Raw genomic sequence first — 25,131 nt, forward strand, 5'->3', positions numbered from 1 at the left:
GCTAAGTTAAACTAAGGCAAAAACTTGTGTGAGACGGTCTCACGGGTCGTATTTTGTGAGACGAATTTTTTTTGGTCATCCGTGAAAAAGTATTACTTTTTATGCTAAAAATATTATTTTTTATTGTAAATATCGGTAGGGTTAACCCGTCTCACAAATAAAGATTCGTGAAATTGTCTCACAAGAGACCTACTCTTAAACTAATGTACATATCATATGTCGGCCTAATATAAATGAGTCATTCTTATTTTTTGAACGTTGCCTACGATTTAGTGTTTGGACCCTTCTATATATTTTTCGTGCGCTATATATATTTGGTTCAACTGAATATTACACATCATGTTCATGTAGTTATGATTGGGACGAGAGGACCGGATTCAGTCACTTTAAAAGGTAAATTTTATTTACATATTTTTTTCAAATAATTAAGCATGGAACCTTTTTAGTTCACTTAAATTGAATGCCATGTGGTTGTTTATTTAATCTGTTGAACAAATTTTAGGTGAAAATTGTATTTTTGTTTCACTATGTTTCTTTTTTTTTGCGATTGTGGTCTATATTGTCGAATTTCAGTATTAGTCAATTTTCTTTGTTTTTTTTAATCATTTTATTGGCGTGATGCTGACATGTGTCGTATCACATCGGCACTCCGATAAAAAATTATAAAACTGTCGAAAATAAAAATATAGCACTAAGGTTGAAATTTTTATTGTGTGATATAACGAGGTCGCCAGCCAAGAAACAATATTGTCATGATGAACAAAATTCTTCCAAGATTTTAATAAAAAAAATACATATATATGTCATTTTTAGATAGAATTTTCTCATATGAATTTGATCACTCGTCAAAGAATTATTGTTGGCAAAAACTTATGTGAGACTGTCTCACGGGTCGTATTTTGTGAAAAAGATATTTTATTTGGGTCATCAATAAAAAAATATTATTTTTATTGTGAATATCGGTAGAATTGACCCGTCTCACAGATAAAGATTCGTGAGACCGTATCACAAAAGACCTACTCATTATTGTTTTATCAGTACTTACATTCCTTGCTGTCCTCGTTTCTTAAACCAAATACTTATTCATAAAAACTTAAGCAACAAATGCATAAATTGTTAAACAAATTAGAGTGGCTTTTCATGCATTATATTGAAACACTTATTTTTTACAAACCCTACCTTTGCAGAATGTAGTACACCATCCCTATATCAATATAATGCTTTTAAATACTTTAAATGTCTAAATCTTTGATACCCTTGAACCTTTTTGAGTCCACTAAAGCCAGTGGCCAAGAATTGTACTTTTCATGTATATATTGTCCAATATCTACCTTAACTTTCTGTTTAACTTAATAGATTTAATATAAAAAAGATTGCGAATGGTAATTAAGCTTTGTATTTTATGTTATATGGGAAGTATGGTGAAAGTGAAGTGAGGGAGTGAAGAGCTAAGTCGAGTGTGATCCCTTTTTCTCCTCTTCTTTCATTATCGCTTCTCTCTGGCTTTCCTCTTGTTTGATTTGAGAGGGGAAAAAATAACAACTTTACGTTTCTTAAAATTTTATGGAGTAGATTCCTAATACCAAAACAATTTAAGGAGAGTTAATTTAATTCTATATCATATGATTAATTCTGCCGAGAAAATGATGTTTCAGGGATTTGATACCATCGTATCAGATCAATCGTGCTATCTTTGACCTGTTCGATCGTCTGGTTATGGACGACAGTTAACTGGTAGTTCTTTCGGCTTGGAGGTGAGAAGAAAGTGAAGAGAAAAGAGTCTTTTATATATAGTTCGAGAAAATTAAATTAGGTTAATTATTTTTCTTGATGAGTGGAAATATTTATCTTGATACAAATACTATGTTAATTCAAATGAATTTTTCCTTTTTGACTCATATATCGATGCTTGATTATGTTTCTTGTTTCATGGTGTAATTTGCCAGGTCCAAGACTAGGTGCGGACTTCCGACAATAGATTGAAGAAGTGTGTATAAATAACCTAGCTAGCTAGATCAAACCCCCAAACCAAAAAGTGCGCTTTGAGTTTGAAGTCTTTTTTTTTAGCCTCAAGAGGTTTTGGTATTTCAAGAAAATTTATGTCCCAAAGTATCAACAACCTCTTTTCAAATGCATATGAAAGATCTATGACCTCAAAGAATCAAGGAGATTGGATGATAAGATTTCAAGGATTTGATCCTCTATCCTCCCAACTGGATAACTTATCCGCTCTTCAGCCACCGGTGTACAACGGCACCGGAGGAGGGTCTATGCTGGCTGAGGTGATCAACTTGCCGTGGCGAAGAACAGCCTCCGGTTTATTGGATGATCAAATCCAATATGCAGACGAGGTAATTAGTTAGCTAGTACATATTCACTGCAACAAAAGAGTTAAAGATAGGTACTATTATTGCTACCACACAACATGCCATCGACAAAATTCTGATAATCTGGAGTTAAGCCACTCTTCTTCTTCTTCTTTTTTATGCAGATTTCCCTTCAAAAATTCAATCCCATCACATCAGATAACTCTCATCTTCAAGGGTTCCACTTGATGAGTCCAGCAGTAGCAGCACCTGAGAGTATTAATCCATCTCAATTTACTTGGATTCCAAGCAGCGGCGGAGGCGGTGGATTAAACACCGAAACCACGAGAATCGGAAGGGTTAATGTTGAAGGTCAAGGCCTTTCTTTAACACTATCTTCATCTTTAAAAAACTTGGAAGCCACAAAAATGGAGAAATTGAGTATTGGACATGGTGAATATTCCTTCCATGGAATGGGCCCTTCAAGCCATTATGGCTTGAATACTCTTGCGACTAATCAACAATTCTTCCATGATCAGAATCAAATCTATCCCGGGTTCAGGGAGTCCACGAGAGTCAAAAACGGATTGAGGAATTCCCTCTACTTAAGAGCTGCACAAGAACTGTTGGAAGAATTTTGTTGTGTTGGAAGAGGGCAATATTTGAAGAATCAGAAATCCAAGAAAGTTGAAAAAAACCCTAATTCAAGCTTTGATGCTAGTCGTGGAACCGCGCAGACGTCTTCCTCTAAGGATCAACCGTCTTTATCTCCTTCTGAAAGGACCGAATACCATAGAAGGAAAATCAAGCTACTGTCAATGCTTGATGAGGTATAATGAAAACATATTGGTTAGCCACTATTTCTTTAATTACTTGATAAAATCTCAGGCGAAATCAAATACTCAAATTTAATTTTCCAGACCAGTTTTAATAGACAGCTAATCAATCAAGATGAAGAAAGGCTGCTAATATGAATATCTCACCAAACTTACCACTTGGTATAAAAGTGTAGCATAAAATTCCCAGGACATTAATCATCAGTATACAAATATATGTTTATTATACCTACTGAGGTTCTACTAATTAGTTAAATTAAGCATCCGATTCGAAAAGTTTCTTAGGATGACAGACCATAGTTGGGGGTGCATGTCATCTGATGATCGACACACCTCTGCTCAAGAAAAAATATGGGCTTAATCTGTCTCCATTTGGGGACCATTAACTTTTGATTCTTTTTTAATCATATATTTATAGTTATAAAATAATGCATAATGGTGAATTATTGGCAGGCTTTGATCAAAGGAGAAAAGGCCCCCATAAACAAATAGAAGCCTATAGAGTTTTTTAAGAATTAAATCAAGATTCATGCTAGATTTTCTTCAATATGATATGTTATGAATATCATTTCTCTCTCTTTAATTAGTTGCAATAATTGCGTGTTATTAAAAACAATGGCTCGACTTTATTTCTACATTCCCTCTGCCGGAAAAAGGTTGACACATCAAATAGATTCTTGATGATATTAATCTTAAATGAAATACTCAAATCTGATTTACCTTTTTAATATGCCGGGAATCAAACAGTACGAACGAGGTCTGGTCACAAGAAATTAATGAAAAAAAAATTAGAGTTTTACCAATGAGTTTTGTAAAATAATTGCATGTGTTCCAGGTGGCTAACAAGTAAATTTATCAGGTGGATGTAAGATACACAAGATACTTTGAACATATGCAAGCAATAGTGAACTCATTCGACTCGGTACTCGGCCACGGTGCATCGTCCACGTACACGGGGCTCGCCCATAAGGCGATGTCGCGACACTTCCGGTGCATAAAGGATGCGATAGCCTCCGAGTTGAGGCTGTGTAGCGCGGCTCTAGGGGAGAAAGATGTGACAGGAGGGAGTGGGATAACAAAAGGGGAAACACCAAGGCTGAAAATTCTTGAACAAAAGTATAGGCAGCAAAAGGCAGTAGAGCATATGGGAATGCTGGATGCTGAATCTTGGAGGCCACAAAGAGGATTGCCTGAGCGCTCTGTCAACATATTGAGATCCTGGCTTTTTGAGCATTTTCTTCATCCGTATTTTACTTCTCTCTTTCATCTCTTTGCCTAATTCCTACTCACACGCAAGAAACAAATGCATTATATAAATGGAAAAGGTATCTCTGGTCTTTGGTAGAAAATTAATGTTTCATAAAGATATCTGCGTTGAGAATCTTGATTACCACTTAATTTGTTAGGTGTTTGTGATGAGAAAATTATTTAATAAATCATTAAGAATCTTGATTATTTAGGCTCCCTCTGTTGAGTAAATATAATATACATGGATCACAACTCGGAAAATGATATATTATTATTTTAAATAAAATAAATTTATATAATGGTACTTTAAAATTTTCAAGAATTTGGATAGGAAATACAAAATTAGAGGTTGTTTCATGAGTGTGCATTGTCTTGATTTAATTAGGTGAGTCCCTATTTGCTTAATTTTATAAAGATTTTTTATATGAGATCATTATAGAAAAAAATATGATAACTTTCATTTCATTTCATTTCCGTACTTCTAAATCATGACTACATATTATGTGGTACTTTTTCCTCGAAAAAGAGAAAGGAAAAGTGGGACACCCTCAAATCTCATTTTACTCCATCACTAACATAGAATAAACTACATCCGCACACAGACACATAATGGTGACATCAACAATTAATTCAAGTCTTCATGATTTTTGTGCTGATGAGCATATACTCTGTGTAAATTCATTTATATATATATATATATATATTAAATATGGTTTACCGAGTAAATCCCATTTGCTTCTGCTACACCGAACAGAATCCCATGCGATAAATTTTATTGGTGTAATGGTTGATTGGTGTGGAATAATATTGCATTTAAATTAAAGGAGAACATTCAGATATACATAGATGGGGGTGGGTGAAACAAAGGATAATATTGTAATTATTTATTTCGTCTCATAGGTACCCAAGTGAAGCAGACAAATATTTGCTGTCTCGGCAGACTGGTTTATCAAAAAACCAGGTACTCATTACATTTCTCTTTTGGTATCAAAATCGATGTGTCGTTTTTCTTTACCCATTGGTTTTTGAATTGATTGTGTCAGATTCTTGTCATCCATCCGTCTGTCTCTAAACAATTTAATCTTTTTTAAAATTTAATTAACAAAATTATAACATGCATTATAATAAAAATTAATGACGTTTAAACAGAAAATAAATGATACTTCAAATGGCTTTCCATGTATTCTACGACCAGTTATACTCTTTAATGTATAATATTAATCACTTACTTGCAGTAATGCATAATTGTCTGAGAGAAACATTATTTGTTCTAAGAGACTTATAAGTTGTACTCCTCTGGTGGATAGCAGCATACATTAATTTTCTAGTTATGTCCATGGTTAAGGTTTCCCGTTTGTGCTGTTAATCAGAGGATCTGGTAGTTGGTTTAGTTAGCTAGCTAACAAATAATGTAGAGATGGCTTGAGGCTATTTGACTTTACTTATTTTATACAACTTAAAAGCTTCTATATACTATAAGCTGATTTTAGGAGTTTACACGTTATAAAGTCGTATGCTAAATGTACGATAATAAGAATTTAAAAATATTAATGTCTGAATTATAAGATCTTTACATAATTACCAAAATTATTCACAATAAGTTTCCGTGTTAACGAGCTCTGAAATAGCTCATAAGTTGTTTAAAATAATTTATAAGCTAGCTAGGTCAATCAAGTTCTGATTTTATTTTGTAAATTTATATAACAATATCAAAATTTAAATGTAACGATCGTTTCTTTGTCTGAGAATGCTTTTGCGTGTTGAATTTTTCATTTTAATTCTCAATCAAATGATAATACATATATACTTTAGGCTATATTATTTTTTTCCCCAGAAATAAGGCTGATTTTTCTCATCCACCTAATCGAGAAAAAAAGAACCCGTAGGACAACGTACATATGGCCCGTATTTATTTGCATGGATTGGTTTATGTTCATTAAATATTAGCTACTGAATTCGATGCTGCAACAAATTCATCTGTACTACTAGCTACCAATCCCTCAAGGCACACACTCATTAAATTCAGTGAATTTCCAGGTAGCAAATTGGTTCATAAATGCTAGGGTTCGCCTGTGGAAGCCCATGGTGGAAGAAATGTACCAGAAAGAGTTCCAAGATGAGGTACAACATGGGGGAGCAGCGGCAGCACAATCTCCAATGCACAACTCTCCTCCAAGAGACAAAAGATTGGAAATCAATACAGCAGAAAATGACCCTACGAAAAAAATCAATAATTACATCAATAGGTTGTCGCCAGTAGGCGCCACCACCTCAGCCGCCTCGTCTGGCGGTTTTCCGCCTCCTGAGTATCGGCCGGAGGCCAAGTTCGGTGGTGGCGGGAGTGTGGGTAGGGGTGGAAGCCAGGCGGGGGATGTGTCGCTGACTTTGGGGTTTAGGCATTCGGAAAATATGCCAAGAATGAGCCAATTCTCAATTAGAAATCTTGGAGCTTATTAATTAAAATATTATACAATTATTATAGGGTAATTAGTGTAAGTAATGTGTGGAGATTCTTGTTCGGTTACATAAATATGTATACTGAGTGCAATTTGTATGTAGCGGAGAGAAAATATGTTATAATTGTGATGGGATTTTTTTTATATAAAAAAATAGAATATGTTTGTAAAATATTTGATTATGGATAGATGAAGATCGATACTCGGTGGAGTAACAAAATGAAATTATCTTAAAAAATCATTAATAAATATCACCTATCCTTTTGGAACGATCATAATTTCATTTGCAAAAATTTGTGTGAGACGGTTCATAGATCATATTTTGTGAGATAAATCTCTTATTTGAGTCATTCATGAAAAGATATTACTTTTTATGCTAAAAGTATTAGTTTTTATTGTGAATATCGGTAGGATTGATCCGTTCATAGATAAATATTCATGAGACAGTCTCACAAAAAACATACTCAATTTCATTTTATATATGCTACATCGATTAATAAAAAATTATTATCTAACGATTTTTTTTTTTTGTAAACTAATTATTTTGTTTTCTCATTCATATTGTGCAACGTGGATCACCCGAAAGCCTGAACCATTGGCGTTGGACTAGCCCATTAAAGAAATTAATAGCTGTATTGAGCCTATATAAATTGGGTCGGTCATGGTTCCGATTTGGATAACCATCTTGGGCCAAATTGAGTTTGGATCAGACCACTTAAAATTGCCTCCTTCATACGGACTACGGAGGGTATATTAATCAATTAAACTGAATTATCCTCCACAAGCTTCAAATTAAAGAAGTGAACTCACTCACCAGTCGCCACGACACCTCCATCAATGGCTATGGCCACTTCCATCTCCGCTCTCACCTCATCCATAGCTTCTCTCTCATTCTCCTCCAGAATTTCACCCAATCCCGTTCCTTCTATTCATTTGCTCCAGTAAAACCCCTATCTTTGAAATCCTATGGCCCCAAATTCCCCACCTTCGTATTCAACTCCTCAGCTTCCGTCGCCGATCCAGACGTGGAAACAGCTGATCTCGAAAATCTTGTGAAATCCAGGCTTCCCGGTGGGTTCGCGGCGCAGAGTATAATTGGCACCGGCCGCAGGAAATGTGCTATTGCTAGGGTTGTTCTGCAGGAAGGCTCCGGGAAATTTATCGTCAATTATCGCGATGCTAAGGTTCTTTTAACACTTCGGGTTTTATTGGGGTTTTTTCTTCTTCTTCTTTACGCTGATATTTTATTCTTGCTCATAATTTAATTGAAAGCCGTTATGAATTTAATTTTGATTTTTATATCATAAACGTTTTTGTGGGTATATCGTATATCATGATAATAGTAGGCTGAAGCTATCATTTCTAGCATCACAAAACATAATCCGCCTTGTCAGGCGCCATTTCGGAGAGTTTCTGATGAGTTTTAAAATTATTGTATTATTTTAAAAATAAATAGAGGAGAAATTAATTTTTGCTGTCATTTGATCAGTTTGGACATCTGCTTGTGTGTCTGTTGAAAATTTTGTTCGGAACCCATTAATTTGAACGTACTTTTTTAGAGGATATAAAACTGAAGCAGTTCATGCTGGTAGTTTGACTATCCAATTTGATGGGGTGAGAAAAATTTGTGCTTCGTAATTCTGAGGTTATTATGAGGATTTTGAGATTTCAAGATCAACATGTCTACATTGATCGAAGTAATTTTGCAGGAATACCTTCAAGGGAATCCTTTATGGCTGCAGTATATTAGGACTCCTCTAGTGACTTTAGGATATGAGAGTAGCTATGATGTCTTTGTGAAGGCGCATGGTGGCGGCCTGTCTGGGCAAGCTCAAGCAATTTCCCTCGGTGTTGCTCGGGCTCTACTGAAAGTGAGTGCAAACCACAGATCGCCTTTGAAACAGGAAGGTCTCCTGACCAGAGACTCCAGAGTAGTTGAGAGGAAGAAGGCTGGGCTGAAGAAAGCTAGGAAGCGCCCTCAGTACTCAAAACGTTAAGGTTTTTAGCTGATATTGCAACTCCTTTTTAAATTTTTGTATAACTTTAAGTTCACGGTGGAATCGTGGAGCCATGTTCAGCTTTGCTTTCTCAGAATTGATACCATAATCAACCTCATATTATGCTGACACACATCAAGATTGTGGCTTTCTGTGTGTAAAATCTTTGTTTTGTCTTTGGTTTGTTGTACTGATTTTCACAGGAAGGATTGATCTTCTCTTCTTCTGTTTTATGTATCTTCAGTTACAAAATAAACTCTGAATTCAAGTTTGATTTCCGACTCTCATTTTTAGCAAATAAATGTATGTTGGAATAAACACCTTTTATGTTGATGTGAGGGACGCCAGAAATCTTTAGCTCGATCCAGCAATCAATTACAAGCTCAAATTTAATCATATTAGGCCTAGATTGGTATTGAGGGAATGAGATAGGAATGGAATCGAGTGATCTCAACTCATTAACACCGAATAGTTAGTCAACAACTCCACAGATGTAACTCGAGAGAATGGAGTTTTGATAAAATAAATTATTGATCTAGCTAGAGGGCAACTCATGGTTCAGGTGTGATCTTTAGGCGTAGTGTTCGATCAAAATAGTGGGATTTTTTTTTTAAAAAATACCACTCAATTGTCACACTGTTATGGACCACGTGTAGTTATTGTTGAAGGATGAATATTTCTTGTTTCATCTTTATCTGACCATATTGTAAAATTATACACAATCTACTTTCATGCTTGACATTTTCTTTGAATTCTATTTCAAATCGACAGCTCTGCAACTCAAGCAGAAGAGACTTGAATTCATGATGGAAGAGATTTTAAGTTCCAAAAAAATAAAAATAAAAAACCATCTTCGATAATAATAAATGAAATACAGATCGAAGAACAAAAAAATATCCACTTCGTTTCTTACAACTTTAATTTCCTTCATATATATCGGCTGCTCTATATACTAGCGTATCCTCTAAGTGTTATATTGGATGTGCACACGATTTCTCATTTATTCCTCAGCTCCACAAAGAGTGATTCTTGAAAGTATGGATATAGACGCAGAGAACAGAAACACAACTCCAGCGTAGCAGGCAAGATCTAAAGGACTTGTAGTTGTCACATATTTAAGTTCAAACTTGACCTACCCGAAGGCGAAGCTCGACTTGGTGATCGAGTCACACGAGGCGGCCTTTCAGGTGAAGGCGGGTGAAAAGATGCTTGAGCATCAGCTGTTTGCTAACAAGGACCCGAAGACGTTCGATCGAACCGAGCAGTTTTTACGTGACCGGTTCGTGGGTGAAGAAGGGTAGAAACTTTTGAAGCACGTGCTATGGTCCAATGGACCGGAAACAGAGTCGCCCACTGTTGGGAACAAACAATGTGCGGGGAAGAACTTTGTGGGGATTGAAGCGAGGTTGCTGGTGGCGGAGCTGTTTTGCCGTTGCGAGTCCTTTGATGTTGTGTTAAGATTGACACTTGAACCTAACTCAACCCCAAAAGCTAGCTCAAGGGAAGAGGATTGTCCAAACCCATATATACAACTCTCAAGTTATTAAGTCAACCAATGTGGGACAATTAATACACTGTTAGAGTAGATGCCCTTTAAGCCAACTGTTGGCTAGGGAATTTATTGACTCAGTTGTAATAAACAATCTTTATTTTAATATAATTTAATGTTTCATGGTTTGTTATTTCTTTATCTGTATACCCATGTGAACAACATAGATAAAGACCTTGATTATACTTTAATACAAATGAATAGTAATTCGATGTTGAAACTCATTTGTAAACACTGTATTATCTAAATCTGTTCCTAGTCGATTCAGCCGCCTAAAACATGGATAAAGGTCGCTTGAGCTCGAGATTAGTATCTGTGATGTTGTGTACCGCGTTTCTTGGTAAGGGCATGGAGATGTCCAAACATACAGATAGGTAGTCATATGATGATTATACCGAACAACCATCCCTCGGACTTTCCAAGTGGTTATCATTCATCGAGAGGATAAGTCCATGGTCATGATTGTACACCATTAGTCCTTACGACCCGGGACAACACTGAGGCTCTATATGCTAGGACTGGACTTTGACTCGTTTACCGGCTCCAGGAGAGTCATCAGGTGGCGAGATTGGGTACAGTTGCGACACATGTAGGAGCCAGTGCATTGTAGTCGGGGATTCACCGCTCACCTACGGGTGTGGATATCCTATGTGATCTGATGAAATAATAGTGCATGGAATCTCTGGCCAGAGTATGAAATGTACGTTAGAGAAGGAGTTCTCCAACAGTACATGCGGTGCCACTATTTATAGTTATCACATAGTTATCGAATTAATATGCAACCCTCGATGAACCAATGGTTGCAGATTCGATCGGGATATATGAGATGAAGGGACCGTACTGTACGTTAATAATAATCGACTGGTTCTTGCAGGCACTATCAGTGATACCTAGGGGATCATGGGGCGATGCTACTAGACGCTCTTACCATGATTCGATGGGTGCAATCAGAAATGAGTTCTGACATTCTTGATCAAGATATTGATGAAAAGAATGGGGCTGACTAGGGTAAGCCCGAATAAAGGATTATGTCCTGAATCACAAAGAGTTGTGAACCCACGGCTAGCTGTATCCCTGAACCATTGAGGGTCACACAAGCACTGTCTTACTTGTTCCCGTTGAGATAATAAGTTCAATGAGTTGAATTTATAAGAAATAAGTTTGATATGATCAATCGATAAGCTTATAAATAAATTTTATAAAAGCTTATAGAAATTTTGAGAGCATGACTGCTAAAGACAGTCAAAAGAAATAAACATGTTTTATTTAGATTTTGGTGATCTCCCAAATATATATGTATTAAAAGAAAATCAAGATTGAAAGAGGTTGGCATGCATATTTAAAATCTTTAATTAATTTAATTAATTAGATTAATTAAATTAAGAAAGTATTAGAAAAAATAATGAGGTATTTTGATTCCCAATTTACGTAACATGCATCCACAAGGTTTTATTGAAATTCATTGACTTAATTAATATGATTAATTAAGGAAATGACAATCAATTATTCAAATTAATAATATATGTTTGAGATCACCGAAACTTAAAAAAAAGGAACAAGGATTTTGATTCTTTTTGAAATAAGGCATTGACCGAAGATTTTAAAAGAAGAATAAGGGGAAAGTCTCCAAGAGATATTATTCTAATTCTCTTCTAAAATTCCATCGGCTCTTCAAAAAAAATTGCAAGAAAAGTTTTGCTATCAAAAGGTTTTTGAACCATCTTGTTTTCTTGATCTCAAATACAAAATCTTCTACACTTTCTAGTGCAAGTTAGAAGAGGAACAACTATTTCAGTCGTGAACCTGATTCGGAGATTTGAAGAAAGTTCGAAGGGATTTACAACAAGAGCTACATCCGCTAATACCGGAGTTGTTGGTGCAAAGTGAATATTCACTAAAGGTATAACAATTTCTTACATCCTATGCATGTTTATGTATTTGTTAAAACCATACGAGTGTCCAAAATTATTTTGTTTTTCAAAATAAAATAAAAATTATTTTAAACTTCCGCTGCGTTTTGGGCACGTAGAAAACCGAGATCCAACACACACCCCTCTCAGGAATGAACATCTGGAGCGTGGAGTTTACAAATGACCCAATTATGGGCAGAACGGGTGGCCTAATTATAGGCAGTCCAACACATAACGGTGGAAACCTGGGCTCTGATACCATGTTAAGATTGACACTTGAACCTAACTCAACCCCAAAAGCTAGTTCAAGGGGAGAGGATTATCCAAGCTCATATATACAACTCCCAAGTTATTAAGCCAACCGATGTGGGACAATTAACATGTTGAGACCGGCACGTCGACGCTCGGCTCCTCCGTTGACATCACGTCGTTAAAACTTGCAAGTTCCTAGACCGGGCCGAAACTGTTTCGGTTTTCTCCTAATGTTCGAGTTGTAATTGCATGCTTTTGTTCGGTTGGAAGGGCCTCCGCAGATAATTATCGGGCATAATTTTGCTCTTTCATAATTATATATTTCAATACTTTTGACTAAAATCAAACAGTCTGTGTAAAAAAATAAAAATCAGATAGTCGAAAGAGTAATATATTTTTAAGTTTTTTATTTAATTTAAAAACCACTTGGGAATGCATGTGACATTTGGAAAACGGGGTATTTTATCACATAATTTATTAGACCAGCTTATCTCCTCTCTCGACGTATAATGCTTTATCCGCAGCAGCATGAAATTGACATCTGACCAAAAAGTTCATTATATCCATTCGAATTAATTTAAATGAACTCCCATAACATATTATACACGAGTTTATTCAAAATTTGATCAACATTAAGGAAATTAGAACCCCAAATGTTTACCTTTTGAACTGATTCAGCAAACTATTTGATGAAGGCGAGCTCCGATCACTTTGCCAAGAGTCCTGAACTGAAACCGGAGAGAAATCTGCAACAGTATCCGATGAATTCGTGCCACCGAACAGTATCTGTTTCAATGGATTTTCGCTTAAATTCGAAGAAGATGAACACGAAGATGCTTCGTCTAATGAATTTGACCATTTACTCAGCCTGATCTGTTCCAATTCAATGGCAACTTCCGTCATTGAAGGCCTCGTATCCCTGTGAAACGCCAGGCATCTGAATGCCAATTCAGCCACTCTGTGCACTGATGAAACTGTCCACAAATCAAAGTTTAGTTCGAGAGAGGGGTCGATTATCTCATCTAGACAGCCTCTTCCAATCCTGTCTACAGCTAATGCAGCCAGATTTACTTCATTCTGATGGCGACTGAAATCTACAGCTCTAAGAGATGTTATGATCTCGATAAGAACGACTCCTAAACTATATACATCACTCTTATCTGATAAATGAAAATGCTGATGATACTGAGGATCGAGATACCCGGGGGTGCCCTGAGGGGCAGTTGAGATGTGGGATGACTCGATCATGCCTAATCTTGAAAGCCCAAAGTCCGCTACTTTGGACTTGTAGTTGTAGTCTAGTAGGATGTTGCTTGATTTTATATCCCTATGATAAATAGGTGGGTGCATTGCATTGTGAAGATAGGAAATAGCCTGAGCTGTTTCCGAGGCATATTTTAAACGAACCGGCCATGGAAGCCCATTGCCTTTTTCTCTTTGGAGATGTTGGGATAAGGTTCCATTAGGCATGAACTCATAAACAAGAATCCTAGGAGCCGGACAAGGTTCGGATGGCTTACCGAGGATAGGAGTTTGATTTCATTTATGACTTGTTCTATGCTGTCTGCGTCTCTTCGCTTTATTCTCTTGATGGCGACCCATTCCTCGTTCAGTTTACCGGAGTAAACGGTTCCATAGGCCCCATTCCCGAGCCTTCTTTTCTCAGAGAAGGAATCAGCGGCTTTCTCGATTTCTTTGTAGGGGTGAACAGGAATGGTAATACCGGCGTTTTTGCAAAGCTGGCGGCTTTTCCTGCTTCTTCTTCTCAGTTTGGATCTTTTCCGTATGAAACAGAAAATGAGGCAGAAGCCGGTCATTAGTGAAGCACCTGCAGCTACTCCTGGAAATCAAAAGCCAACATTAATTTTGAAAATGATTCTTTTTAGTAACTTTTACGTCCAAGCACACTCTAACTATATTGGCCACGAAATGGAGTGAACCATTACCTCCGGCTAGAACTCCGATTCTTGTTGTTCCGCCACATCTGCCGTTCATGTATTTTGATGGATTGCATCCTAATGATTCTGTTTGCGTACATATGGTTAATATCCAAAAAATTTAAACAATCTTTCTAACAAAAGAGTTGACGAGTCCTTAATTAATAAATTTCAGAGATGAGCCCATTTCTAGTATTATCTCGAGGCGTAACTGCCAAAGATTTGTGGGACTTGTTCATGGTATAATTTAAACCAAAACTTTATAAAAATATGATTGTTTCCACAACGGAATGGTGAAAGAGAAATCTGGCACATTAGGCTCCATGGTGGGTGACTCTCACCGAATATGGATGGAACCAAAATGATATAACAAGAAAGCTGTCAAATTTTAGAATGATTATGTTTTTCTTTGCTCCACTTGAACCAATTTTTTGCAAAAACAAAAATGGTTGTTTAAGCAAATAGTTTTGGTCTCGAATGTAATTAATTATATCATATGTTTTTGTTTAAATATATTATATTCAAATAAATATTTTAAAAATATAAAAACATCGTATATTATTTTCTAAATATTCAATTTATTTATGATTCAACTTCTTTCATGGATACTAGCAACATAAATAAATCTAGCCTATGTTCTAGAGCTCGTAACTAAAATGTAAATTTTAAGATTAACAATTGTGGTTGACAAATTTCATTTGTTAGTTTAACTGACATAAAATCTTCATTGTGATCTAAAATAAGTCTATTATCGGGAAAAACTAAAGCAGCAAGAATCTAATGAAAATAAAGTAAAAGTAAAATAAAGAGAAGAAAAGAGATGGCTGAACTTTACCTTTCCAGCAACCCAATCCGTCCATGAATCCATCTCCAGCGAACCCCTCCGCACATTGACACCTGTAACCCGGCGGATTCCCTTCAACCGGCGTCGACTCAATCTCAACACACCTCGAATTCTCAGCGCACTGACATCCTCCCAGAATCCACCACTCAAGTCTCACAATCTGCACATCCAAAGACACGGAGGAACTGTTCCCGAAAGACTCCATCGAGATCGCAGAGAACAGAGACCTACAACCGATCCTCCTCAACTTTTCATAATTTATAAAAGAGCTCCGATTGTCCTCCTCCGAGTAGCAGCTTATGCTGTCGTTCCTCGCATTGCAGTCGACCAGCTCGAAGTGGGTCTGCACCATCGTCGTCGCTGAGAAGCCGAAGGGGAAATGAAGTTTTTGGCCGCCGCATGTTTGGTTGCACGAAGCTGAAATACATGGAACAATTGAAAGAACAAATCCGAGCAACTGTAAGATGTCGATTCTTATAATTTTCATTTTCAAGAATCAGGAAAATGCATGGATTTACGAACTAGTTTAAGGGCCCAGAAAATGAAGGATTGAAGATGAGATTGAGAAAATTGGTTGGGGTCAAGATTTTGATGGTGATGGAAATGGAAACAGAGTGAAAAAAAGATCAAAACAGATGAGTAATGCTTGAGGAATATGTTTGCTCGGAGATGTTTTTCTTCCTTCTACACTTCCCTTTCAAACTTTTACGTTGAAAATTTTGTGATGCTTGTGACACAATTTGTTGTATCTAATTTAATAAATTATAATATATAGCCAATAAAATCGATATATACCTTCACCTTTTGCTTTATTATTCTAAAACTGAATTTGATTATTTGATCTATTAATCTAAGGTTTTTACTATGTTCAATATTAAAATCAAATTTATGGATTTCATATTTTCTTTGTCTCTAGACAAAATTCATTTGATAATGGATTTGAAATTCTTTCGTCTAAACACAACCCGAATGATTTTGAGAGACGATTACATTATCGATGATTCATATTTATCAAATTTGATTAAATACATATTTTACAAAAAAAGTACTTAAGTTTGTATCCATCTTTTACGATTTCTTCTTATGAAGACTTCATTATTAATTTTATTTATTTATTAAAAAAATCATTAAACTAAATAATATTTATGTTGCACTTGTTGATTCTTATTCACCTAAACAAGACAAGATTCTAGGCATGTGGATACACAGCGCAAAATTGTTCTTTTTGTCAAATCTATTGATTCACGGGATTAAACACCTCAGAAAAATGAACTTGTTGATTAATTAATTTCAAACTCGGTCAATACTCCAAACATCAGAAATTTCAAAGTCGTGTTCAAAAAAAAAAAAAAATTGAAAGTCGTTAAAATGTTGGATCCAATATCATTATCATGAGACAAGAATGCATGAAGATACTATGTACATTGCTCAAAATCTTCAATTAGATACAAATCAATGTTTTCATGTATATATAATTGTATAAATAAATTAGATTAGATCGATCAAACTTTTCTTTCCGGCAAAAACTTGTGTGAGACGGTCTCACTGGTCGTAAAACTCTAGACGCATCAAAGACTTTGGATCGTGTAAGTCCTACATGAATTCATGTAGGATCCACTCGCAACATAGGGATCCAATGATTATGTTGCAGCTTCAGTAAAGCACAGTGTAAGCCTCATCCAACTATCCTATACATTTTCAGAACTTGGACGAACAAACAAGTGGATAGATCACACGTTTTCGTCTATTTTCCAGCTTAAATTAGGATATGGAAAACGAATGAAGGGGCTACGACCCCATTGGCATTTCAACTACTAGCATTGGATAATTACATTTTTTTTGAATTTCAGTTTAGTCCCAATTTTTTCGAAGTTTAGCACATTCAGTTCCGCATCAACAAGCGTCGTTTTATCTCCCGTCGACACGTAATTTGTCACTCTGTAGCTTTGTTGATGATATCAGCATCATATACAGCAATCTTTCGAGAAGAAAATCCATATTTAAACTATTAAAATTATCGAAAATTCTTCCTTTTATTACATGGGAGAAAATAAGAGAAAAAGGAAAACAAATGATCATACACCCAGACAGATCATGGATTTGTTTGGTTTATTAGACAGCTTAATTTAAAAATTATATATTTTCATATATGAGCCTAATTACACATTAATTATTAATGTTTTACCTGAAATCCAGTCGTTCATATCTCGCACAAAAGAAAAGATTTATGGGACAATCTTGGTGTGAGGAGAACCGGAAGAGGATAGGCCTTCATATTACTAGTACCAAAACTCCCTGCATGTCCACAACATCACCTGCCGGTGTTTTAAGATCAAATTCGTGCAAAAGGGTAGCAAGTGTAAGTTCCATGAACTGCCAACACCAAATGGAAGAAACTGATCATGAAAGTGATGACCTTTTAGATCGACATCTCTATATTCTGTCAAAAACCTTTCTGGTTTAAATCCCAATGGAACCGACCATACATATATAAGGATCACGATGCACTTTCCATAGGTTTACAACGACACGGGTCGTGGCTGGAATTTGGTATCCTGCAATGGTACGGTCTCTAGTTAAGTCCCTGGGAGGTAAAAGTAATGTTGGCGGATAGAGACGGAGGGTTTCCTTATAAGTTGATTATGGGTTGGATGTACATTAAACCTGCAATGTCTGATTTTTCCATCATTCTTGATCTGCCGATGTGATTATCTATCTAGCTTGTTAATTGTCCCACATCGATTGGCTTAATAACTTGGGAGTTGTATATATGGGCTTGGACAATCCTCCCCCCTTGAGCTAGCTTTTGGGGTTGAGTTAGATCCAAGTTCCAATCTTAACATGGTATCAGAGCCCAGGTTCCACCGTTATGTGTTGGACTGCCTATAATTAGGCCACTCGTTCTGCCCATAATTTGTTCATTTGTAAACTCCACGCTCCAGATGCTTATTCCTGGGCGTGAGAGGGGTGTGTTAATTGTCCCACATCGGTTGGCTTAATAACTTGGGAGTTGTATATATGAGTGATAAGGCCAAATCTTACAAAGATTTTAGGGATTTGATTTGATAATATTTGCCCTTATCTAGACTTTTTATCCTAATTGCGTGTTTAATTTAATTAATAATTGTAGATTTGAATAAACAGTGAAAAGTGTTTAAATTGAGAGAGAATATAAATTTACTAGATTTCAAAGGGAACAAAATATCAGAAGAAAGGAAATTAAATACTCTTATATTCTATTCCTTGATGATATTGAAATCTTGGAAAAATCTATGTAAATCTTTATAAATGTCTTATCTACACTTTCTTTACTGGACATGGGCTTAAAAAGGAAAGGAAGGAGTAGGCCCATTAAGAAGAATAAAAGGGCAGAAGCGTACAAAAGAAGGGAGGGCTGCCATAACAGAAGCACAGAAGGAGACGAAATAGCAGAACAGCGCGGAAGAAAGAAAAGAAGGGAGGAAGAAGGAAGGCAAAACCAGCGAGGAATTCCTCACACACGCTACAAATCACAGAGAATCTCTTTCCATTCCTTCTTAATCATGTTTTCTCCATTGACTTTAAACAGAGACTTACACTTTTATTTTAAGTTTATGGAGTAGATTTTTATAGACTAAGGCCATGAAAGGGCCGAAACATATTATTTTTTGATGTTTTGAGTTTAATTCAATTAGATTATTTATTTTATTCATTGATTGATGTCGTTTATCACGTGTTCTTTTAATTTGGCCAATTAAATAGAATATTTGTTGGTTAATCTAAAACCGGAAGGCGATAGATTAATATTTGCTTCACACATCAATCAACACATGGTTAAATTGACTAGAAATAGTATTCGATTTCAGTGTGCGACTTTAGGTTGAAAAACTGGAATTTCACAGCGATCTAATGCGGTTGAATCTAATTAAATTCAGTTAGGAATAATTGGACTGTTAGATTGAATTAGGTTTATTAATTCGAGGAATCGTTTAATGAATAATTTTGGGAATTCCGTCGTGAATTAAATAATTAATTTATTGAATATGAATTTGACACGTAGATTATAAATTGTCTCGGTACCGTTGTGCCTTAGTCGTTTTTAAATAATTTGAATTTTCGTCTAGTTTAATAATTTGGATTTTTTTTGCTTTACTTAATTTATTTAAATTGTTTAATTTAGTTTTAATTAATTTATCTCCCATCATTTGAACTTTATTTAGCCTAAATTAGGAAAAATAATTCATATTCTAGTAATTAAACATCGATCTCTGTGGGTACGATACCTGAACTCATCTCCAAATACTATTACTTGACCTAGTCCGCTTGCTAGATTTATTCCCAACCGAAATCGTCGGTCAATGGGCTTGGACAATCCTCCCCCCTTGAGTTAGCTTTTGGAGTTGAGTTAGGTCCAAGTTCCAATCTTAACATAGCTCTCGTTGATCCCTTTCCTACCAGGGCGTGACGGTTGTTGAGTAAGAAACATAATTGCCCAAATGAGAAGTCACATTCGTCGTATCAGTTCCCGCAACAATCATAGTCTGTAATATAGAGTCAACTGCATCACTTCAATAACTCTTGCATCAAAATTTCAATTCTATCTATTTCATTTGTTAAGGAGAAGTTCAAAAGTTCGGTTTGGTCATCTTTGTTATATCTCCAAAGAGACGATATATTAAATATAACTTTCGAAATCCGAGCGTTGATCTAATTAGTGTTAAGTGACACATGGTTTGTTTGAGCGAACCACTACATGTAACTTCTTATAGTTATGATATTAACCTTGATATTATACTCAAAGATTAGGTCTTGTGAAACGGTCTCACGAATCTTTATCTGTGAGACTGGTCAATCTTACCGATATTCACAATAAAAAGTAATACTCTTAGCATAAAAAGTAATACTTTTTCATTGATAATCCAAATAAGAGATCCGACTCATAAAATACGACTCGTGAGAATGTCTCACACAAGTTTTTGTCATACTTGATATACTAGTTTCGTATCAAACATGTAGGTTTATTTGGTTTTTCACATAAATTTAAAAAACCATTGGAAAACTAAGTTTACAAACAAATTTGTTATTTTATTTCTATTTGATTTTATTCAAAAAATAGTTACACATTTTCCAAAACTTAAACAAAATGCTATTAAATCTAGAAGCTAGTCTATATATTTGAGAAAATCGAAAAATAAAAAAAAATCTATATAATTATGACAGACGAATTATTATTTAATTTAAATGATAAAGTTAGAATTAGAATTTTGATTCTTTATCTATGGTTAATTCAATTTATCACAATAATATAATTTCTATCTCAAAAATGTATTTATACGATCTGATCTAATTGAATTAGTCATTTTGGTGTTCATTCCTAATTTTTATAATATGATTATTTATTGCCGTTGACGTAATTTTTTAAAATTTGAAATTCTTAATATCATTATTATTAATCTATTTTATACGATTTATTATTATTCTTTTTTAGAAATATTTTTATTTAACAACTGTAAGAATCCAGGTACGAAAAACAAATAATATTAATTAAAAACTAAAATGGAGTGGACGGTTTCGAAACACCTTCCATTAGTGGAGATAGAATTATACAAGCGTATTATGTTTTCTCTGTACAATAAAATAAAAAAAAAACAAAAATTTATATGAGACGGTCTCACGGGTCGTATTTTGTGATATATATCTTTTATTTGAGTCATTATCTTTTATTTGAGTCACTCATGAAAAAGTATTACTTATTATGCTAAGAGTATTATTTTTTACTGTGAATATCGGTAGGACTGACCCGTCTTATCGATAAAGATTCGTGAGATCGTATCACAAAGATCTACTCTAATGAAAATTATGTCCGAGAGTTATACGCAAAATTATGTATTATCTTGAGATTATCAAAATATTTCAAATATACTTTAATCTCAAAAATATATTTATGATCTAAAAATTAATATTCATTTTACCTATAACATTTCTAAAAAATAATATAAAAGAAAGTACATATCATAGCCATGATTAAGCCCATGAGCATAATTCATTCGACTGAAATTCAAGAAACGACGAGGGTGCCGTCTTCTTTCTCGGGGACAGCCAATGCTTCTTTTTTCAGTTTTTGTTTTTTTTAAGATTTTCTATTTTCGTTTCTGAGTTGCTTTGCTTCAGCATAGCAACAATGGTTCAGTAAGTATAGCAGAAATTGAAATAAATTTTACTGAAATCTTGAAATACAGTATCTGGGTTGAATGGATACGCTTCTGAATCTTCAAGCTCTGCCTTTGGGAGCTGCGATTGGAGGCCCATCTATTGCTATTGGTGGGATTACTTTGTTTTTCATCAGAAAATACGTGAATGATCGAAGGAAAAACTCTTCTGGCCACCTTCCTCCACCCCGTAAGTTTTTTTCTCTTTCTTTCATTATTATAAATTTTTTTAATATCTAACAGTTGATTTATTTGGTAATGGGAAGGATCGTGGGTTTTAGTTTGTGATGATTTAGTAAATTCTGGTAAAATTTTGAATTTTTTACCATATGTTTCATTTAACCTTGTAATTTAATTTCACTGTAAAGGTTAATGCAATGATTTAGATGTGTATGGCTGGTTATCGGAGACTGGTGGGTGATTTTTTCGTTCCATGCTCGATTCTTCTTCTTGTTTTTTGTAATGACATTTTTTCCTGTGTACATGTTCCATGATTTGAAATAATTATGATCTGATTAATCAGTTAAAGTGTCAATAATCATTTAATCAGAGAGAAGATATATACTGAAACTAAGAATATTCGAACCATTTCAATGGTGATTAGCTTCTCAAAATAGTTCAAGCATTATTCTTGCAGAAATCACGTGTCTTTCCTCAGTACAAGAATGAGTTCCTGTTAACCCAAAAACTTCATTAAACCCTGTTAATCTCTGCGTAGTACGTGAAGCACTAATGTTGAAAACGCTCGTACCTGTAATTATTTTGTTTCTTTATACATTATGAAGAAATTAAAAACTAGCCAACCCTATGCAGAGGTACCAGGGTTACCAGTAATTGGAAATCTACTGCAACTAAAAGAGAAGAAGCCACACAAGACCTTCACCAAATGGGCTGAGAAACATGGTCCCATATATTCTATCAAGACTGGCTCGACCAATATGATTGTTCTCAACTCCACTGATGTTGTGAAGGAGGTAGATATAAGTTGCTTATCCCTTAAATATTGGTGCTCTTTAAACTTGTAGTTTATGGATATATGGTAGAGCATAAATCTAACATGCTGTTGTGATCATGTGTGATTTTGCCGATAGAGAAATCGTCCAATCTCTTTTTGATGTTTGTTTCTTGACTATTCATCAGTGCATGATGAACTAATATCATAATATCTCAACACGTGAGACGGAAATGGCTTTGTGATTTTTAAGATACCAGATGGGACAAGCGTGAAATGAATATTAGGCGTTATGTTATATTTGTTTTGAGATGTATACATGCTGAGTGACGATTATTGTTGCATAGATCTCATCAGATAAACAAGTTCAATCAATTCCTTCCTGTGCAACATATGGTGATAGATTATTTTATGGATTATTCATCATGATGCTAATCTGGAATGTCAATTCTGACGATTGGATTACAGCTCTAACGTTGTTTCTGGATGAATTTAGTTTATCTATTCAGTTTTCTGAGCTCAAATCAACATAGTGGTAGCCTAGATAACACACCTTTTGCCCAAATATACCTCAAAAGATTTAGTTTCAATATTCTCTTACACTTGCTTCGTTTTGCTTTAGGCAATGGTAACAAAATACACATCCATCTCAACACGAAAGCTATCAAATGCATTAAAGATCCTCACGTCTGATAAAAGCATAATAGCGATGAGTGATTATAATGAATTTTACAAGGCAGCCAAACGTCATTTACTTACAAGTACCCTTGGACCAAACGCCCAGGTTTGTTCTGCCGAAGGTGTTCACCAGTATGGTTATTCATATTTCAAGTGATAATTACTAAATACAATGGTTATGGCAGAAACGTCATCATATTCACAGGGATGTCATGATAAAGAACATTTGTGATCAGTTCCATGCTCATTTGAAAGTGCGTCCTCTTGAGGCTGTCAATTTCAGGAAAATATTTCAATCCGAACTTTTTGGATTATCACTGAAAGAAGTAAGCCCATCCACTTCCAGTGAGTGATAAAACATTGAAATTTTACAAATTCCCAAATTTTAATAACAATGTCTTTACCGCACAGGCTATTGGAGAAGATGTAGATTCCCTTTACGTGAAGGATCTTGACACTACATTGTCTAGAGAGGAGATATTCAAGATTTTGGTAATTGACCCAATGGAAGGAGCAATCGAGGTGGATTGGAGAGATTTTTTCTCATATCTAAAATGGATCCCGAATGAAAGCTTCGAACATAAAATTCAGCAGATGCATTTCAACCGGCAAGCTGTGATGAAGGCCCTTATTGAGCAGCAGAAGAAACGTATTTCTTCAGGAGAGGTATTCTTCTATCCTCAAAGTCCATACAATCAAAGACCTAAAATCAGGGCGGACTGTGAATTCCTGAGGAGAGGGGGTAGGATGGGGAATCGATTAATTTAAAGGAGGAAAACTTGAATTTTTAGAGATTTTTTTTGTTTTCTCGTTTTTTTTTTTTTTTTTTGCATTTTAAGAGTGGACGACGTCTCTCCCTGGGTCTGCCTGTGTCTCTCGAATTTATTTTTGCCTTAGCATTGATGATTAAAGTTTGTGGCAGGAACTCAACTGTTATCTCGATTATCTATTATCGGAAGCGAACACATTATCGGAACAACAAATCCTAATGCTGATTTGGGAAGCCATTATTGAAGCATCGGATACTACATTAGTCACCTCAGAATGGGCGATGTACGAACTTTCTAAAGATCCCGAAAAACAGGTTATTGGACTTTTGTCATTTCTTCTAATCTTATCTTTGTTTTGCTGTGATTTTTACATGATGCGTGCTCTGATTTCTTGTCATGTAAACAGAGTCGTTTGTTGTTGCGAATTCAAGATATATGTGGACTCGACAACCTTAAAGAAGAGAAGTTGTCTCAACTACCATACTTGGCAGCTGTTTTCCATGAAACAATAAGGAAGCACAGCCCAGTACCTATTGTCCCGCTAAGATACGTGAATGAAAACACACAATTAGGCGGGTATGATATCCCAGAAGGCAGTGAGGTTGGTTATTCCCAATTTCCTTAACCTCTTGATATATGTATTTTTTGAGTGATTATGTGTTAAACCATACCATGGAATTACGTCTGCAGATTGCTATAAACATATACGGATGCAACATGGATGAAAAAGTGTGGGAAAATCCCGAAAAATGGATCCCTGAGAGGTTTATAACCGGAAAAGACGACACCATGGAATTGCACAAAACAATGGCTTTTGGAGGTGGAAAGAGGGTGTGTGCCGGCGCTTTGCAAGCAATGCTTATATCTTGCATGGCAATCGGCAGATTGGTGCAAGAATTTGAATGGAGACTGAAGGACGGTGAGGAAGAAAATGTGGATACAATGGGGCTAACGACTCATAAGCTTCATCCGTTGCTAGTCAACTTAAAGCCCAGAAACTGATGCAAATGTCATAACTTGTATTGTGTTCCTTTCTGTTTTTGAACGAGTGCTGTAGCTGTGTGATTATGGTGATATGTTGTGAACGAACTTGAGAATTTCAGTACAATTTCCTATTTTGAATAACTAGGATTAAACATGGTATACATTATCTGAAGATATAATATCACTTGGTAGTAGAATAAAAACTTTTTGTGTTATAGATTTAT

General features: G+C 35.3%; 3 protein-coding genes and 1 pseudogene across 7 annotated transcripts; 3 read left to right on the forward strand and 1 right to left on the reverse strand.

Annotated features, from left to right (window-relative positions):
• Positions 1-1,402: 1,402 nt before the first annotated feature.
• Positions 1,403-7,009, forward strand: LOC142532689 (BEL1-like homeodomain protein 2). Of its 4 annotated transcripts, none has more exons than XM_075639056.1 (7): positions 1,403-1,813; positions 1,947-2,035; positions 2,144-2,351; positions 2,492-3,136; positions 4,002-4,387; positions 5,291-5,351; positions 6,428-7,009. In XM_075639056.1, the coding sequence occupies exons 3-7, from the start codon at positions 2,148-2,150 to the stop codon at positions 6,845-6,847; spliced, it is 1,716 nt and encodes a 571-aa protein (XP_075495171.1). In that variant the 5' UTR covers positions 1,403-1,813; positions 1,947-2,035; positions 2,144-2,147; the 3' UTR covers positions 6,848-7,009. The 4 variants fall into 4 exon arrangements, with proteins under 4 accessions (XP_075495171.1, XP_075495172.1, XP_075495170.1 ...); XM_075639057.1 differs by having other exon boundaries at positions 1,403-1,754; XM_075639055.1 differs by having other exon boundaries at positions 1,947-2,351.
• Positions 7,010-7,636: 627 nt separating this feature from the next.
• LOC142533408 (small ribosomal subunit protein uS9c-like) lies at positions 7,637-9,117 on the forward strand. Its single transcript, XM_075640161.1, is given in 3 exon segments — positions 7,637-7,774; positions 7,777-8,030; positions 8,556-9,117. Coding segments are annotated over 3 exon segments (633 nt in total). The 5' UTR covers positions 7,637-7,683; the 3' UTR covers positions 8,844-9,117.
• A 3,836-nt stretch (positions 9,118-12,953) lies between these two features.
• On the reverse strand, positions 12,954-16,093 carry LOC142533883 (wall-associated receptor kinase-like 14; annotated as a pseudogene).
• A 5,218-nt stretch (positions 16,094-21,311) lies between these two features.
• LOC142533531 (ent-kaurene oxidase-like) lies at positions 21,312-25,048 on the forward strand. 2 transcript variants are annotated; one of them, XM_075640343.1, is made up of 9 exons: positions 21,312-21,388; positions 21,554-21,713; positions 22,337-22,497; positions 23,098-23,259; positions 23,339-23,479; positions 23,565-23,819; positions 24,076-24,237; positions 24,330-24,524; positions 24,614-25,048. In XM_075640343.1, exons 2-9 carry the CDS (start codon positions 21,566-21,568, stop codon positions 24,923-24,925), a joined length of 1,536 nt encoding a protein of 511 aa, XP_075496458.1. In that variant the 5' UTR covers positions 21,312-21,388; positions 21,554-21,565; the 3' UTR covers positions 24,926-25,048. The 2 variants fall into 2 exon arrangements, with proteins under 2 accessions (XP_075496458.1, XP_075496459.1); XM_075640344.1 differs by lacking the exon at positions 21,312-21,388 and adding an exon at positions 21,410-21,431.
• Positions 25,049-25,131: the final 83 nt, after the last annotated feature.

Source organism: Primulina tabacum, chromosome 18, assembly GCF_025594145.1.
Source record: "Primulina tabacum isolate GXHZ01 chromosome 18, ASM2559414v2, whole genome shotgun sequence".
Lineage (NCBI taxonomy): Eukaryota > Viridiplantae > Streptophyta > Magnoliopsida > Lamiales > Gesneriaceae > Primulina > Primulina tabacum.

What these genes read in the sequence shown, in the direction of transcription:
- LOC142533531 (XM_075640343.1), top strand. Translation starts at nt 21,566, where the DNA reads ATGGATACGCTTCTGAATCTTCAAGCTCTGCCTTTGGGAGCTGCGATT. An exon ending in AACGTATTTCTTCAGGAGAG is followed by an intron (nt 23,820 to 24,075) that starts GTATTCTTCTAT and finishes AGTTTGTGGCAG; the next exon opens with GAACTCAACTGTTATCTCGA. An exon ending in ATATCCCAGAAGGCAGTGAG is followed by an intron (nt 24,525 to 24,613) that starts GTTGGTTATTCC and finishes TTACGTCTGCAG; the next exon opens with ATTGCTATAAACATATACGG.
- LOC142532689 (XM_075639055.1), top strand. Translation starts at nt 2,100, where the DNA reads ATGTCCCAAAGTATCAACAACCTCTTTTCAAATGCATATGAAAGATCT. An exon ending in AAATCCAATATGCAGACGAG is followed by an intron (nt 2,352 to 2,491) that starts GTAATTAGTTAG and finishes TTTTTTATGCAG; the next exon opens with ATTTCCCTTCAAAAATTCAA. An exon ending in CTGGTTTATCAAAAAACCAG is followed by an intron (nt 5,352 to 6,427) that starts GTACTCATTACA and finishes GTGAATTTCCAG; the next exon opens with GTAGCAAATTGGTTCATAAA.